Here is a 14666-nt window from a genome sequence, read left to right on the forward strand (position 1 = left end):
CAGGGAGGAGCTGAAGAGGATAGAATAAAGCAGGTAATGTCAATTTTCCCTGTTCACAGATTTTCTGGAACCTCTGGTGCATGGCAAAAGGTTCCTCCCCATTCTCCATCTAAGCTATAGTCCTCTTCCTTATTTTCACAACAAAGTGAATACTTACCTGCTATTCCTTCTTGGAGAAGGATTGAAAAACACCCCAACCTAACCTTCCAATCCATCTTTTCCTCTTTTTTACCCTGCTAAAAAAAGCACTTCATATAATGTGCTTCTTTGGATAGTACAGCTGGAACTAAACTGGGATTTTAAGAATGCACCTGGGAAGAAATTTCTAATTTTTTTAATTTGAAATCATTTATATCCTGCATTTCCTCTTAAGACATACACAAATAGAAAAAAGAGGGGTTCAAGCCAGTACACAAAGACATGTGACTTTGTATGCTGACCTGAACCCCTGTTTTTTCTATTTGTGTATGTTCCTATACAGTGGGTTCTTTATTTTTGTGTTTCCTCTTAAGGCAGAGTGGTATTTAATAAAAACATAAACCCACCAAATAAAACAATAGGAGATAGCACGTCATTTAGAATACCTTGGAGGGCTTTAAAGCCTGATTGAAAAGTTGTAAATTTCCTCCTAAACATAAAGAATAAGGAAGACATATTTTGTTATATTTTTAGAAAGACAGCAGGTTCTTCTGTTCATTTACAGAACAACTTTTATCCCCCCCCCACCTGATGTAGTAGCAGTAGTAGTAGTAATAATAATAATAATAATAATAATAATAATAATAATAATAATAAAAATTTATACCCTGCCCATCAACCATTAAAACCATGGCATACTTTTGCATTAATAGCACAACATTTTGTAGTAAACATTTTGGGATGTTTTCTACTGTTGGAACTGATGTTTGGAATCAAACAGAATATGTTTAGCTTTTTCATATCTTTAACAAGTTCAAACATATTCTCTATATTTTGTAATGTTCTGGTTCCAAGTACGTGGCCTGAAAAAATATATATAATGGCATATATAATTTTAAAAGAATTGTTCTCTTCTTTTTTATAGACTGAATGTGGATGTCAATTCACATCAAAACTGGAAGGAATGTTCAGGGATATGAGTATCTCAAACACAACAATGGATGAATTTAGGCAACATCTACAGGCAACAGGGGTAAGAAGCTAGCTGCTTGATCTGAACACTAATTTCAGTTATTCTAACAAAGTTTTTGAGTGAAATGCCTTTCTGAATAAAAAAAATACTGTTTTTTATTTAATTATTTTTAAATTATTTTAGAATAATGGGTTATCTTTTTGCAAGCTAGCAGCCAAAGCAGTTTAACAATTAAAGAAAACCAGTAAAGTATTTAGCACTGTAAAATACAAAGAAGCAGCAAGATAAAACAGCAACATGTGAACTCAAATAAAGAGAGCAGCCAGTAAATAAATTAGTATTTTTTCCACCAGAAAACTAAGTCTGCTACCCAAAAAGCCGCTGAATCTTAAATAGGTCAACTACTGAAAGCCCAGAAAAATAGTACAGTCTTGGTTGGATTCCTGAAATATGCAATAAAGGTTGCAGGTGGGTCTTCTTGGGAAATGTGTTCCAAAATTGGAGTACAACCAGAGAAAACATCATCTTCCGGGGATCACCTTGTGCAGGCAGAGGTGCCAAGAGAATGGCTTCCAGTTAAGATTATAGTTGTTGGCTATATTCAGAGGGCAGCAAGCAGTCTTTCTGATAACCAGAGTATTAGGACAGGGGTGGAGAACTATTTTTCTATTAAGGGCTGTTGACCTACAGAAAAAAGTCTATGGTGGAGCACATACCAGAGTGAATTCTTGTATTGCTAAGTGAGTTGTTTTACAGGTTCTTAATTATATTATACACAATAGATAGATAGATAGATAGATAGATAGATAGATAGATAGATAGATCGATCTGCCTAGGAAGATGGTTCTGGGATATTACCCTCTTGAGAAGATCTGGCTACTCAGGTTGGGATCCATTGCTTAACAGGAGCAATATAACCATCCCTGCAGAGAGAAGCAGGTAAAAGCTGTTTGACACTGGAACGAACTCCCTCAGGAGGTTGTAGACTCTCCTTCCTTGGAGGTTTTTCAGCAGAGGTTGGATGACCATATGTCCTGGATGCTTTAATTGAGATTCCTGCATTGCAAGGAGTTAAACTAGATGACCCAGAGTCCCTTACAACTCTACAATTCTATGAGGACACCTGCTCCTTTCAAGGAATGGATGAATGGAAATAGATAATTCCAACATTTTATAAATTAGGTGACACCAGTCACCGGGCTCTGTGTGAGCAACTTGTTCCAGGTAAAAACTGGGTTAGCATGTTTACTCTGAAGTAACTCCTCCCAAATATTGCTAGCGGGTGGGAGTGTCTTATCTTTTATGCTATTCTCAGCACAGAGCATTACCTCGGTGGTGAAGAGTCCTTAGAAAAGTTGGGAGGCTGATGAAATTAAGTAGGGGACTGTAGGTTCCCTGCTTCTAGTTTAGGGCTTTGAAGGTTAAAACCAACACATTGAGCTGCATCTAGAAATAAACTAGGAATCGCTGGAGTTAAGAACTAATGCAGTATTCTCACAGTGCCAAGCTCCTGTCAGCAGCTTTACTGCTGTCTTCCAAACCAGCTGAAGTTTTTAATCACCTTTCAAAGGCAACCCCAAATACAACACAGTACTTGATTCAAAAGTCGCACACTTCTGTAGGAAAAAATATGTCCAAACTTCCAGTCAGGACTCCACTACTACTTCCTGAGGCAAGGAATTAATCCTTGGTGTCTTTGCACCTTGTTCTGCCTGCAATAAAGTCTCCTTGGGAAATGGGTACATTCTGTAAATAAATCCTTACTCTGAATAAATCCTCTTTATCCCAATTACAGGCATTTAGAGTAATAATATATTCATCATTACCTCCCCAGTTTGGGAGTGAGTCATTTTGTGTCCCTGCTGTTTTTCTTGGATGTAGTAGCCATTTCTCAGGTTTCCTCTGGGGAAATGTAGATCTCTTTGGCCTCTTTCAACAAGCACAGAAAGTACCATCAAAAATTAGATGCCCATTTAAATAATTTCATCATTCTTTTGTGGGCCTGCAATTGGAACACAACTTAAATTCTTTAACAAATCAGATAGAACAACAATTCAGTAAATTTTATATTGTTCCTTGGTAATTACCCAGCATTTGTTAAAATCATTGAACACTTTTGCATTTATAAACTGACACTGATTTAGATTTCAGTGTAGACAGAGTTATGAAAGTATATGAACTGGCTTTACCTTGATTTTTCATTTTATCAGCATTTCATTTTGTATTCAGCTTACTGACTTTAAATACATATGTGAATAGAATTGAACTGATTTTGTGCTGGTTCTTTGCTTTGTGTATGCAATTTCAGCTATTCCTCTTCCGCCTGCTCTGTTTATAGTTTTGGATCATTGTTTTTTCTTCTTTCCCATTTGTTCTCTAGTAATTAGACACGACTGATTTCCCTCCTCCCACTTGCTCCCCAAGGGAAGCAGCAGCAGCAGAGAGAGAGCTGTGCTGGGCATTATTACGACAAGCTGCATATATAACTCTTTTGTTCTCTTTTATATTAAGGACAGAGACCTGTACTCGGGTCTAAAAAGTTATTTGTCCATTTCCTATAAATTCAGCAGCTTTGTATGTATTGTGCATATTGAGGAGGAAAATTGAAATTTTCCTTTATGTAATTTATTTTGCAATTTTTACCGCTGTACATCGGTAAAGGGGGGGGGTGAGAGCTCTGTGCAGGAAGGCAACAGAGGAGAGGAAGCTGGTGGTGAGAATTAACAGAAGAGGAATATGAGTTAAGTTCAGTTACAGGGACTTAGGCTGGGTTTCAGTAAGGGATGAAGTATTGGAAAAGGGAAAGACCAACATCACTACTGCAGCTTGCAAAGCAAAGTGTGGCAGAAGGTGAGAGCTGCAAAACTGGCAATGCCAGCCCTAGGAAGCAAGATTTCTGTAGTGGTGTGTAGGTGAAGGGTTTGAAGGAGGAAAAGATTGTCGGGTGATTGCTTTCTGGGTGCTGGAGCAAGAAAAGGGGAAACAACAAATTGGGATCAGATGAGAGATGATAGTGCGTGGGATAATCCTAGGAGTGACCACCAAAAAACTGAGGATTGTATACAAATGGATAAACTGGATGTGAGACTCTTTGGAGGATGAATTATGAGGCCAGTGCTTTATTCTGGTTCCCACAGAATCATGGGGCTTCCTTTTTTTTAAGGACAAAGGAAAACAGAGACACGCAGTACACAGGGATTTCCTTCATCACCCATCCCACCAGCACCTGCTAGCTTTGGGATCTTGTAGCTCCAACACTAAAAGGGAGATGGTGTGATCCCAACAAGAGAAGCCATCTTCAGGACAGCCATGTTTTCATTGCATAGTACTAATGGCAATTCTGCCTTCTGAGTTCCACAAGAAGTCAATATTTGTAGCATTGCATTGTGGAAATTGTAACGTTTGTGAGGCAGTAAATTGATGGCCAGTTAGAGCCCTTTCTAGAATACAGTGGTACCTCGGGTTACATTCGCTTCAGGTTACGTACGCTTCAGGTTACAGACTCCGCTAACCCAGAAATAGTACTTCAGGTTAAGAACTTTGCTTCAGGATAAGAACAGAAATCTTGCTTCGGCGGCAGCAGGAGGCCCCATTAGCTAAAGTGGTGCTTCAGGTTAAGAACAGTTTCAGGTTAAGAACGGACCTCCGGAACAAATTAAGTCTTAACCTGAGGTACCACTGTATGTGCTACTTTTTGACTGAAGAAACATTTTGAATCTTAAAAACAAAATCTGTTAACTGAACTGCTTCACCAGCAGGTGGCACACACCTGCTTTTTGTTATTAAAATAATGAAATATAATTAAACTTCTGGCAGTATTTTTGTGAGCGCTGTGACCTTTTGTAGTTCATGCATTAAAAAAATAAAAGCATCTGTGTCATCAGAGTTTTAATTTTCAGAACTCTGTAACAGCTTAGCTCATTGGATCAAACTGACTTTTGTTACCTGATATTAGGACCTATTGATAACATCATTTTAAGGACTGTTTGGTTAAAGGCCAAAATAAATGACCTGTAAAATCGGGCTAATAGCTGAGAGGGCATATTTAAATTGGGGAAACGGTGCAAGGAAAGGGTTGAACCTCCCCCTCCCTCCAACCTCAGGATCATATTGCAGTTGTCCCCCCACCTCCACCCCCATATCATTTCTAAATAAATTAGAGATTGCTTACATCTCCCATCTTTCAATGTCTCATCTACATATGCTTTCAAATTATAATTTTTGTAGCATGTCAAAACAAACACTGTACTGGGATTATAATTAGATCAGAATATTGACTGTAAAACCTAAGCTTGTTTATATTTAAAAAAGTATTAATAGTGCCCTCCCCTCCCCCCCCCCCGATGCTCCCAAAGGGGCCCTCAAGCATGAAGGTATTAGGCTTCCTCTATTCTTAGTCCTCAGCTTCTTGAACTCAAAGCTATGCTGCCTCAAAATCGAGGCCTCTGAATATGTTTAACTATCCTGGCATATGAAACAATTAACAATTAATTTCAATAACTATTTAAAGAATATTTAATTTCAGTAACATGCCAAATATTAAGCAATTGTCAGAAGATCAAAGCACCTGCAGAATGAGTGTACTGATAGATGTAAACAGTAAATAAAAGACTTAGCAGTCTTCAAAAGTGGCAGCAGTAATATGAAACAGAGAAAGTGCTGATATGCATAAATGTAGTTCTGTTAACCTCAGCCAACATGGGGACAGCATAAGTGATCCTCAGATCATTTTCCCCTCCATCCCCCAAATAATCCATGCCAAGGGTTTCCATATGCTTTTCCATATGCGCACTCTCTCTCTCTCTCTCTCTCTCTCTCTCTCTCTGCACTATACACACACAACACACACGTGTGTGTGTGTGTGTGTGTGTGTGTGTGTGTGTGTGTGTTGAACTGATGGGAATTGTGGTTCAGAGGGCAAAGGGTTCCTCACATTAGTTCTATGATTTCCTCAGTTAGCCTTTGCAGCAGTTCAGAATAGCAACTTTTTATGATCGGATATGCACTTTCTCTCTGTTTTGGCCTTGGGTAAATCCTTCAGTTCATGCCTGTCTTGGCCTCCATCTGGTTAAGTACCTATAGAATGTACACTGCATCCTTCTACTACTACTTTCATACTACTTTCACTACATCCTTCACTGACACTCTCCTCCCACCAGAAAACCTCTCGATTATCTCCATGTGTCTGGGTTGCCCTCCTATACCCTTCTGCATTTCATAGAAAGTGTAAAGTCTCCTGCTTCCACCTAAGGCTCACTTTGCACATACAAGTTTTTCTGCTGTACCCTACACCCTTGAATACCAGCTTCTAATTAGTTTGTTTAATGAAACTAAGGCAGCCACTTCTGTCTTGAATAGCAAGCTATGTTATTTCCTGCCATGTGGAAGACAAAAACAACAACAACAAATGTATTTCTTTGTATTCATGCAGGTCTCATTAGGTGGTGTTGATCTGACAGTGCGGGTTCTCACAACAGGCTACTGGCCTACTCAGTCGGCCACACCAAAGTGCAACATTCCCCCAGCCCCCAGACATGCTTTTGAAATATTTAGGAGGTAAGGAATGGTTAAGATTATTTGTGTGAATGGTTAGTGGAATGATGTGTTTTTTAAAAAAGAAAGAAGATACAGCTAATGGCCAGATAATCTGCATGCATTAAATGCTTCTTTATATGCATGCAGTTGAAGTTTGCTTGCCACGTTATCAGTCACAAAGTAGTAATCTTCTATATTGATATAGAAGAAGCTCTTGCTTCCATAGTTAAAAGTATAGATGATCAAATGGCCATTCAACTTCTTGAATTTTGTAGATTTTATTTAGCCAAACATAGTGGAAGGCAGCTGACACTCCAGCATCATATGGGCTCTGCAGATCTCAATGCCACCTTCTATGGTCCTGTTAAAAAGGTAAGAGCTGTGTCTGTAAACATATTATTGCTTTGAATTGTGCCTTCAGCTATTGTGAACTTGGAAATAAAATTCAGTTCCACATACATTTCAGTATTTCATATATAAGCTCATGTTAACAATACTTACCACTTTTAATATATATAGTCAGCTGTGTCTGTCTGTCTCTCTGTGTGTGTGTGTGTAATATCTACACACACACACACACACACACACACACACACACACACACACACCATCTAGCACTGCAAATTTCCCAGAATAGCACTCTCTGAAAATATATATATTTTCATCTTTCTGGCAGGCTTCCTTTGCTTCTGGCTCTCAGTGGAATTATAGTTCACTATGAGAAGCTGTGGGGTATCAGAAGCTGTGGTTATATAAACTGGGATAAAACGGAATGAGTATCTCAAAACGAAAATCTTTGTTTTGTATTTACAAGCAGATGAGTCAGATCATGACTTATACCTTATAGTAAGTACATAGAAAGCTGAAAGAAGGAGCGTAACATAATGTTCCGAGAATGATTTTTGACTTTTTTGAAAATTAAAACAGGAAGATGGCTCAGAGGTTGGTGTAGGAGGCGCCCAAGTAACTGGCTCTAACACACGGAAGCACATATTGCAAGTCTCCACTTTCCAGATGACGATACTAATGCTCTTTAACAACAGAGAAAAATACACTTTTGAGGTATGAGCTTTGACTTTCTCTGCTAGCTGTAAAAATTTTATCTCCCAAATATGCATTCATCTTCCTCTACCGTATGGAGAAGAGGGATTATTCATCCCTTTGAGCCATTTGTACAGGAAGTTCTTGAACTATTGATATATGAGGCTGCTAACACTTTTAGAGTATTTTGGAATCTTATTGGTCCTCATCCAGGAATACCCTCACTTGTTAGTGAAAGTCTGAGATTGTATCATTCATTATATACTTAAATACTTCTTGGGTTCAGCTCTAAAAATAATTTATATGTTTCAAAGCCCTGTGATTCAAGGAAGATTTTAAAATTCCTTTGAATTGTGTTGGGTGAAATTCAAGTGTTGGAAGCCCAAATATATTTATTTACAGTATTTACTGATAGTAATCACATCTTTTTCATGGTGTGTACTCATTTTTTACTTGCCATGTAATGATGTGGAAAACAAATCCTTAGTTACCATCTTGCCACCATGTGCGTGTGACAGTAGTACTTAAGTGAAAGTATTCTTTAAGTGTCACCACACAAGGTGAATTGATACATTGTGAAATTAAACAAAATCAAGCAGCCTGAATGTTAACAGTTTGTGGACAGGAAGTCTAGTTGCTACTTCCCCTTAAAACTATATTTAAATCAAAGGAAATTCAATCCTGTAATCAAGCAATTACCATTCTTTTCTAGTTTGATGTTTTAATATATTTTGTAAAAAATCTCGTTCTTATATAGACACTAATTGCTGAGCACCATGTTCAAGTGACAAGAGTATTTCCTGGACGGGAACGCTTAAGTCTGCAGGTGCAGGAATTGCATTTTTGAATGCTCCCCCCACATTTAAAAAGAAAAATCCTTACATGTAGAAAATGAGGGAATCTGGGAAGGGTTTCTAGCAGCCTTCTTTCAGTGCTTCTTTATAGTAAGGAAGCCTTTTACAAGGAACTCTCACTACTTCCTACCTCCTACCTGGAGTCTGAAGTGGTATAGTTCAGAGGGACTCTTCAGCACACCTGTGCCAAGAGGGAAGGGCCATGGCTCAGTGGTAGAACACATTCCTTTAATGCAAAAGGTCCCAGGTTCAGTCCCCAGTATCTCCAGGTAGGGCTGGGAGTGACCTTTGTCCGGAACCATAGAGAGCCACTGTCAGTTAGAACTAAGTACTAAGCTAGATGGACCACTAGTTTCACTTGGTATATGTAAAACTTCCTATATTCCTATATGCTGAACATATAGATCATCCTACTCCTCTACAGATTTGTGAACAAGGTGTCCTGTGCTACAGTAACTTGCACAGTTGAAGTTTATATAGATTACTGTATTAAGTGATAAAATTAAGTGCTAAAACACAATGCTGTCAACTTTTACAGTCTAGAGTAACTTTCACTTTTTCTTTAAATAGCCTTTTCAGCTATGAATTATATATAGATTTACTGCCATATGTTTTCTGAATTTGTCAAAATAACCATTGATAGTCTTGAACTAGTTTGATTAGAGGGGGAAGACATCTTCAAAACTGTTCAGAATTTTGTTTTCTTCATAACTACCTTTTGCCATCATCATAATAATAATAATAACTTTATTATTTATACCCCACCCATCTGGCTGTTAAATTTAATGTAGGAAATACAACAAGAGACTGATATCCCTGAAAGAGAGCTTGTACGAGCGCTACAGTCGCTTGCGTGTGGAAAGCCAACACAACGGGTTCTCACAAAAGAGCCGAAATCAAAAGAAATAGAAAATGGACACATATTTACAGTGAATGACCAGTTCACATCCAAACTGCACAGAGTCAAGATTCAAACAGGTATGCTCACTTTCATTTTCAGCTACCACGTCTAGAATCTGTCCAACTCCTGAATTTACAATATTGGAATCATACATTCTAGTATGGAAACTAAACTAGTCACCCATTCTTATGGGTGCCTTCAAGGAACTAATATTTTCTTGAACCAATGCTTGCCTCATTGCAAGCTGGATAGGGTTCTGTTATGTATCTTCTATTTGTGATCCTTTCCATGTCATGTACTGTGGAGAATATAAATATTCATAAAATCATGGCCTTATAATTCCAGGTGGGTGTTTAATTTAATAAACTGGGCATATATTTTGTGAGCTTTATGCTTGCACGTCCTTAAAGCCTTCATTTACTTCAGACATGAGAGCCCTGCTGTATCAGCCAAAAGACCCATCTGGTCCGGCATCCTGTTTTTACAATAGCCAACCAGATGCCAATAGGAAGGCCGCAAGCAGGACCTGAATGCAACAGCACTCTCTCCGCTTGTAATTCCCAGCAGCTGGTATTCCAAGGCATACTGCCTCCGACAGTGGAGGGAGAACATAAACCATCATAGCTAATAAACCCTGGTAGCCTTATCTCTTCTTCTTGACTAGTATATAGTTAAACTGATTACCAGTGATACACAGGATACTCATACAAAATGAAAATGGAGATGGATCCAAATTGGAAGGGAAATGGAAGCCTAAAATGAAGAAGTAGGCTAAAGATCCACTGACAGCAGCTACAGATGTAGGGCTATGCAGATAGAAAAAGCATGTTATGACAGACCATGCTGAACTACTTATGCTAGGAAAGCTTCATGATTATAGCAGATGCAAAGACCCAGTTCTCTTATTATCTCAGTAGAAACTGGCACTTCAACAAAGCAAGCTAAACTAGCCCCAAAGGTTGTATTATATAACTTGTTTCCATGTGTGACTGAATATATGAAACCCAGTGTTATCCAGAATTGCAATTTAACAAATGTGAAGGAACCTTTTAAATGCATTCAGTTGTGGTCTAAAAATATCAAATCCCTCAAGAAGCATTTGACCTGTTTTAAAACTTGTTGCTGTAACGGATAATCATTTATTAATCTTAAATAGGTTCCAATTTTGCACTTCGGCTGGTTGTCCTTTTGCATCATATTCTGTTTCAAGTATTTATTGACACTGCTAAAGAAAAATATTTTGGCTTCAGTATCTTTAGAATTAAATAGCTGCAGTGTTTCTAAATTGAGATATTTCTTCTGTTCTTTCAGTTGCTGCCAAACAAGGAGAATCGGACCCAGAAAGAAAAGAAACAAGACAGAAAGTAGATGATGACAGAAAACATGAGATAGAGGCTGCTATAGTCCGGATAATGAAATCTAGGAAGAAGATGCAGCATAATGTTCTAGTAGCAGAGGTAATCTCACTCACTGAATGGGGTTAGTCAAGGGTGGATGTGGCCCGCAGACCAAAAGGGTTAGCCACCTCTGCTTTAGAGCAGTGTCAACTGTGTAATAAAAATAAATTGCTGCTGAACTCTTGAGGCTACTAACTACATCTTTTAATACAGATGATTGGTTGCTTTATAGAATGTTGATTAATATGCAGTGGCCTTTTGTGAAAGACAGCTAACTGAGGTGGCACAAGTTCCCTCTTGTTTTAAAGTCAGTGTTAAGTCTAGTGTGTGCCAGTATAATTAACAATATTAAAATATTTTTTATTCCAGGTAACCCAACAACTGAAGGCACGATTCCTACCAAGTCCAGTTGTTATTAAAAAGCGTATTGAAGGACTTATTGAGCGTGAATATTTGGCACGAACACCTGAGGACCGCAAAGTATACACTTACGTAGCATAAAATGTGTTCCGCAAATATGATTTATTCTTGGACTATACTCTTCGCATGAACTGGGAAGTTCTTTTAAATCATTAAATATTAAGACGACCATCTCTTCTATTAAATTACAATACATGTTCTAGATCATTCAGATCAAGCCTTTTCTCCTTCGGAGAGTTTTTCAACATCAAAATGATTGAGCTTCAAGCTTCTCAGCGTTTATCCCAGTAGAAATCATCCTTACAGTTCCTCGGGAAAATGTGAATGTGCCGCGTTTTGTTTTCAATACTGTATGAAAACAGGAAAAAATAAAATAAAAACAAATTTAGAAAATACAGCTCATTAAAAAATAAAATTGTTGGAATTTCATTTCCCCGGATCTTCAGTGTTGATGTAAATGTGTTTTCTGTAGTGTTGCTTAGCACTTTGCGCATTGTATACGTTGGGTTACAAGAAAAACACAGCTGGTAAGACTGAATTTCCAAAAATACTGCTCTGCTTTGGACATTTCTTTAAAGAGCCATGTTTAATTTAAATATTTGGTGAATTTATAAAGACCTGAGAACACAGTTTTGGCATGCTTTACTTCTCCACCTGCATTCATTCATGTTCCAACTAATATGATCAGGAACCTTTTTTCTGGGCACAGTTATGGGCTGTAATATTTGGCCTTCCCTTTGTAATTTGAGTTCTTCCAAATTAAGTTACATACTGATTAGGTTTGATCTGGTTCCTTTATAGGAGAAATGGGAAGAAATTTAGTGTGTATAAACTGTATGATACTTTTTGCTGTTGTACTCACTGCTCATAGTGGATTGTACAGAGCGATGTTTTTATTTCACTCAATGTAGACAAAACAAATTTAAAATAAATGGATTTAGTGTACAAGGAGCACTAATTCAAGTGTATTTAGAGCACAGGGATGGCAATTTATTAAACTAAATATTGCCCCTTGGAGAAGCACATTAGCCTGCACTCTATTCACGAAGTAGAGAGGGGGTTATGGCTTTTGATTTCCCACTTTTCAGAAGGTTCAAGTGAAGCCATTGTGCACTATTAATTTACTGTTTTAAAATGCAATCTAAAAATGCAATAAATATTGTTACTTTGATCTTAATGAAATCTCCAGTTCTTACAGCAAGTATTTTCTCCCTCTCCTCAGGGTGGTTCAGCATAACATTTACTCCAGTGCTTTCAAAACCAGGGTATTTCTTAGAGGATGTTTGTAAATGTTAACTTTATGTAGTCCCTGTACCATATAACATACATGCTTTTGCATCAGATAACTATCTTCTTTAGAGATCACCCTCAAGTTGCCACTGGTGAATTAAATCTAGCTTTATTTCATGCATAGTAATAGATAACCTCTCAGATGTTACAGCTCTGATTGCTTTCTCTGTAACATTGTGAACTTAAAAAACAAAACCGGTGCAGCATGAAAAAAGTTGAAGTTTTCTTGGGGGGGAGGGGGGGAGTTGCAAATTCCCTGCCTGTTATGTGTTGGCCCCTTGTAAATGGGTCTGTATTTGAACAATATTCACCTGGCAGTCCATGTTGGTCTCTGTCAGGATGAACTGGGCAGCAAGTGCGAGTGAGAAGGGAAAACCTCCAAGAACTCAGCTGAGCATTTTGCTGCAGTATATTTGTATGCTTACTTGAATATATAACAAATACCTTTTTTGTAGAATAGCTGCTACTTAGCAGGTGTTTAGCACATCTGCAATGTTTCTCATATATTGTCAGTTATCCTTATGAAGATGTAGTAAAGTAAGTCAAAAGAATGATGGGAAAGAGAAATTGAAAGGGGGGGATTGTAGGGGGGAATCTGAAAGACAAAGGTAAAAGGTAATGGGACCCCTGACCATTAGCTGATAAATAAAAGTGGTTCTGTGACACAAGCTGTTTGAAGCAAACACAGATAAAATGCATAGGCTTCAGCAGCAACAAACTGAATATATTTATACCTTCCCAAGATTTCCCATCCAATTTTTTAAAAGTACCGGTAACTTAAGATTGCAGCCTATACTTACTTGAACATGAAGATGATTGCTCTTAATATTTCTTATTGAGGCTACTACTGTTTGCTGATCATGTTCACTACAAGAATTAGGCAAGTTTGCTTTAACATTCCTTTTTGTAGTATTGTTAGCATGCCATATCCTTGCATTCAATTCTTTTCGTAAGCTTGAAGGGCATGGATTTGCTAGGGAATTTATAACAAAGTCTGCAACAAGCATGCTAATTAGCTGTAAATTTAAGAAATATATCTGGCAGACTTCTCATTGTGACTGAAGTTTAGCTGCTGCAAGATAAACTTTACTTTGCTCTATAAAGCCACATCCTGTCTGCCCTATCTTTCAGTAGCCATTTGCTGATAGGAAGGAAGCAGTGTTGTCTTATTGCACTGTTTCAGGCTCTAGGGCTGATAAACAGCCAGTAAGATGCCCCTTAAGGGACTGTTGTGTCCTATGGAATAAGGTATTCACAAGATACAACATACATCTGCTCTGCAGGTGAGGAATGCTGGCATGCAGGACTGGGATAAGGCTGCCAGCTGGTGCAAGCTGACAAGTTTTCCCCTATGCAAGTGTATAATGGGGACCTATAGACTTGATCCTGTGATCTAGTGTCTGAATGCAAATAGGGCCAGAAGCTTATACATTGGGGGGGGGGGGGAGGGGATAAAAAATTTAAGTAGCAACAACTCTGGAAACAAAATTTGTTTTTGCTGAGGGAGGAGGGTTGTGGGTTGCTTAGCCCTTTCTGCCATTTCTCACACTGAAATTCCACCCACCCCACAAGCTATTTGCCCTGCTGAGGAAAATGTATTGAGTTCAATCTCCCACCCTAGTATGCTGTTTAAAAAGGTATATGTGGAATGGGGATCTGCTTCTAGATTTCCTGCACATCATCTAGTTTAACCTTTATATTGTTGCCAATTTATATTAAGGCTGACTAATACTCTATGATGAACACTGTTTCTAGAGGTTTGGGGAGGTGGGTGAAGGAGTTTTTTTAAGTTTTCCTTGCTCAACCCGTTTGCTTTGACTCCTGTTTACAGCCTTGGCAGCATTTGCAAATCCTAGTACCGTACTTCTTGACTCCATTTCCCCATTGTTCTGTGTCAATTAGGGCAGAAAGCATTGTGTCCACTCCAGATATACTTCATGATGATGCCACAGAATCGTTGTAGAGTTGGAGGGGATCTTGCGGGTCATCTAGCCCAACCCCCTGCTGTGCAATGATCTCAACTAAAGCATTCATGATAGATGGCCATCCAACCTCTGCTTAAAAACCTCCAAGAAAGGAGAATCCACCTCCTGAGGGAGTCCGCTCCACTGTCAAAC

The 14666-nt window shown here is 38.4% G+C and overlaps 1 protein-coding gene and 1 long non-coding RNA gene across 6 annotated transcripts in view; one reads left to right on the forward strand and one right to left on the reverse strand.

Moving 5' to 3' along the window:
* The window catches only part of CUL3 (cullin 3), a 49660-nt gene extending 37972 nt beyond the window's left edge, over positions 1–11688 (forward strand). For 3 of the 5 annotated variants that reach the window (XM_081192133.1, XM_081192132.1, XM_081192136.1), the window contains exons 10-17: positions 1064–1171; positions 6543–6667; positions 6922–7018; positions 7574–7708; positions 8445–8513; positions 9333–9519; positions 10754–10899; positions 11209–11688. In XM_081192133.1, coding sequence (XP_081048259.1) covers positions 1064–1171; positions 6543–6667; positions 6922–7018; positions 7574–7708; positions 8445–8513; positions 9333–9519; positions 10754–10899; positions 11209–11340 — 999 coding nt within the window. In that variant the 3' untranslated portion in view covers positions 11341–11688. The remainder of the gene's footprint in view (positions 1–1063; positions 1172–6542; positions 6668–6921; positions 7019–7573; positions 7709–8444; positions 8514–9332; positions 9520–10753; positions 10900–11208) is intronic. The other 2 variants (XM_081192135.1, XM_081192134.1) reach the window with 1 other exon arrangement.
* On the reverse strand, positions 11284–13976 carry LOC308585976. The gene is made up of 2 exons (XR_014007705.1): positions 13017–13976; positions 11284–12969 (listed from the first exon to the last, which is right to left on the reverse strand). It is a non-coding gene; the product is annotated as an uncharacterized lncRNA (long non-coding RNA).
* Between the last annotated feature and the right edge of the window lie 690 nt (positions 13977–14666).

Source organism: Podarcis bocagei (assembly GCF_964188305.1).
Source record: "Podarcis bocagei genome assembly, chromosome: 4".
NCBI classification, from domain to species: Eukaryota; Metazoa; Chordata; class Lepidosauria; order Squamata; family Lacertidae; genus Podarcis; species Podarcis bocagei.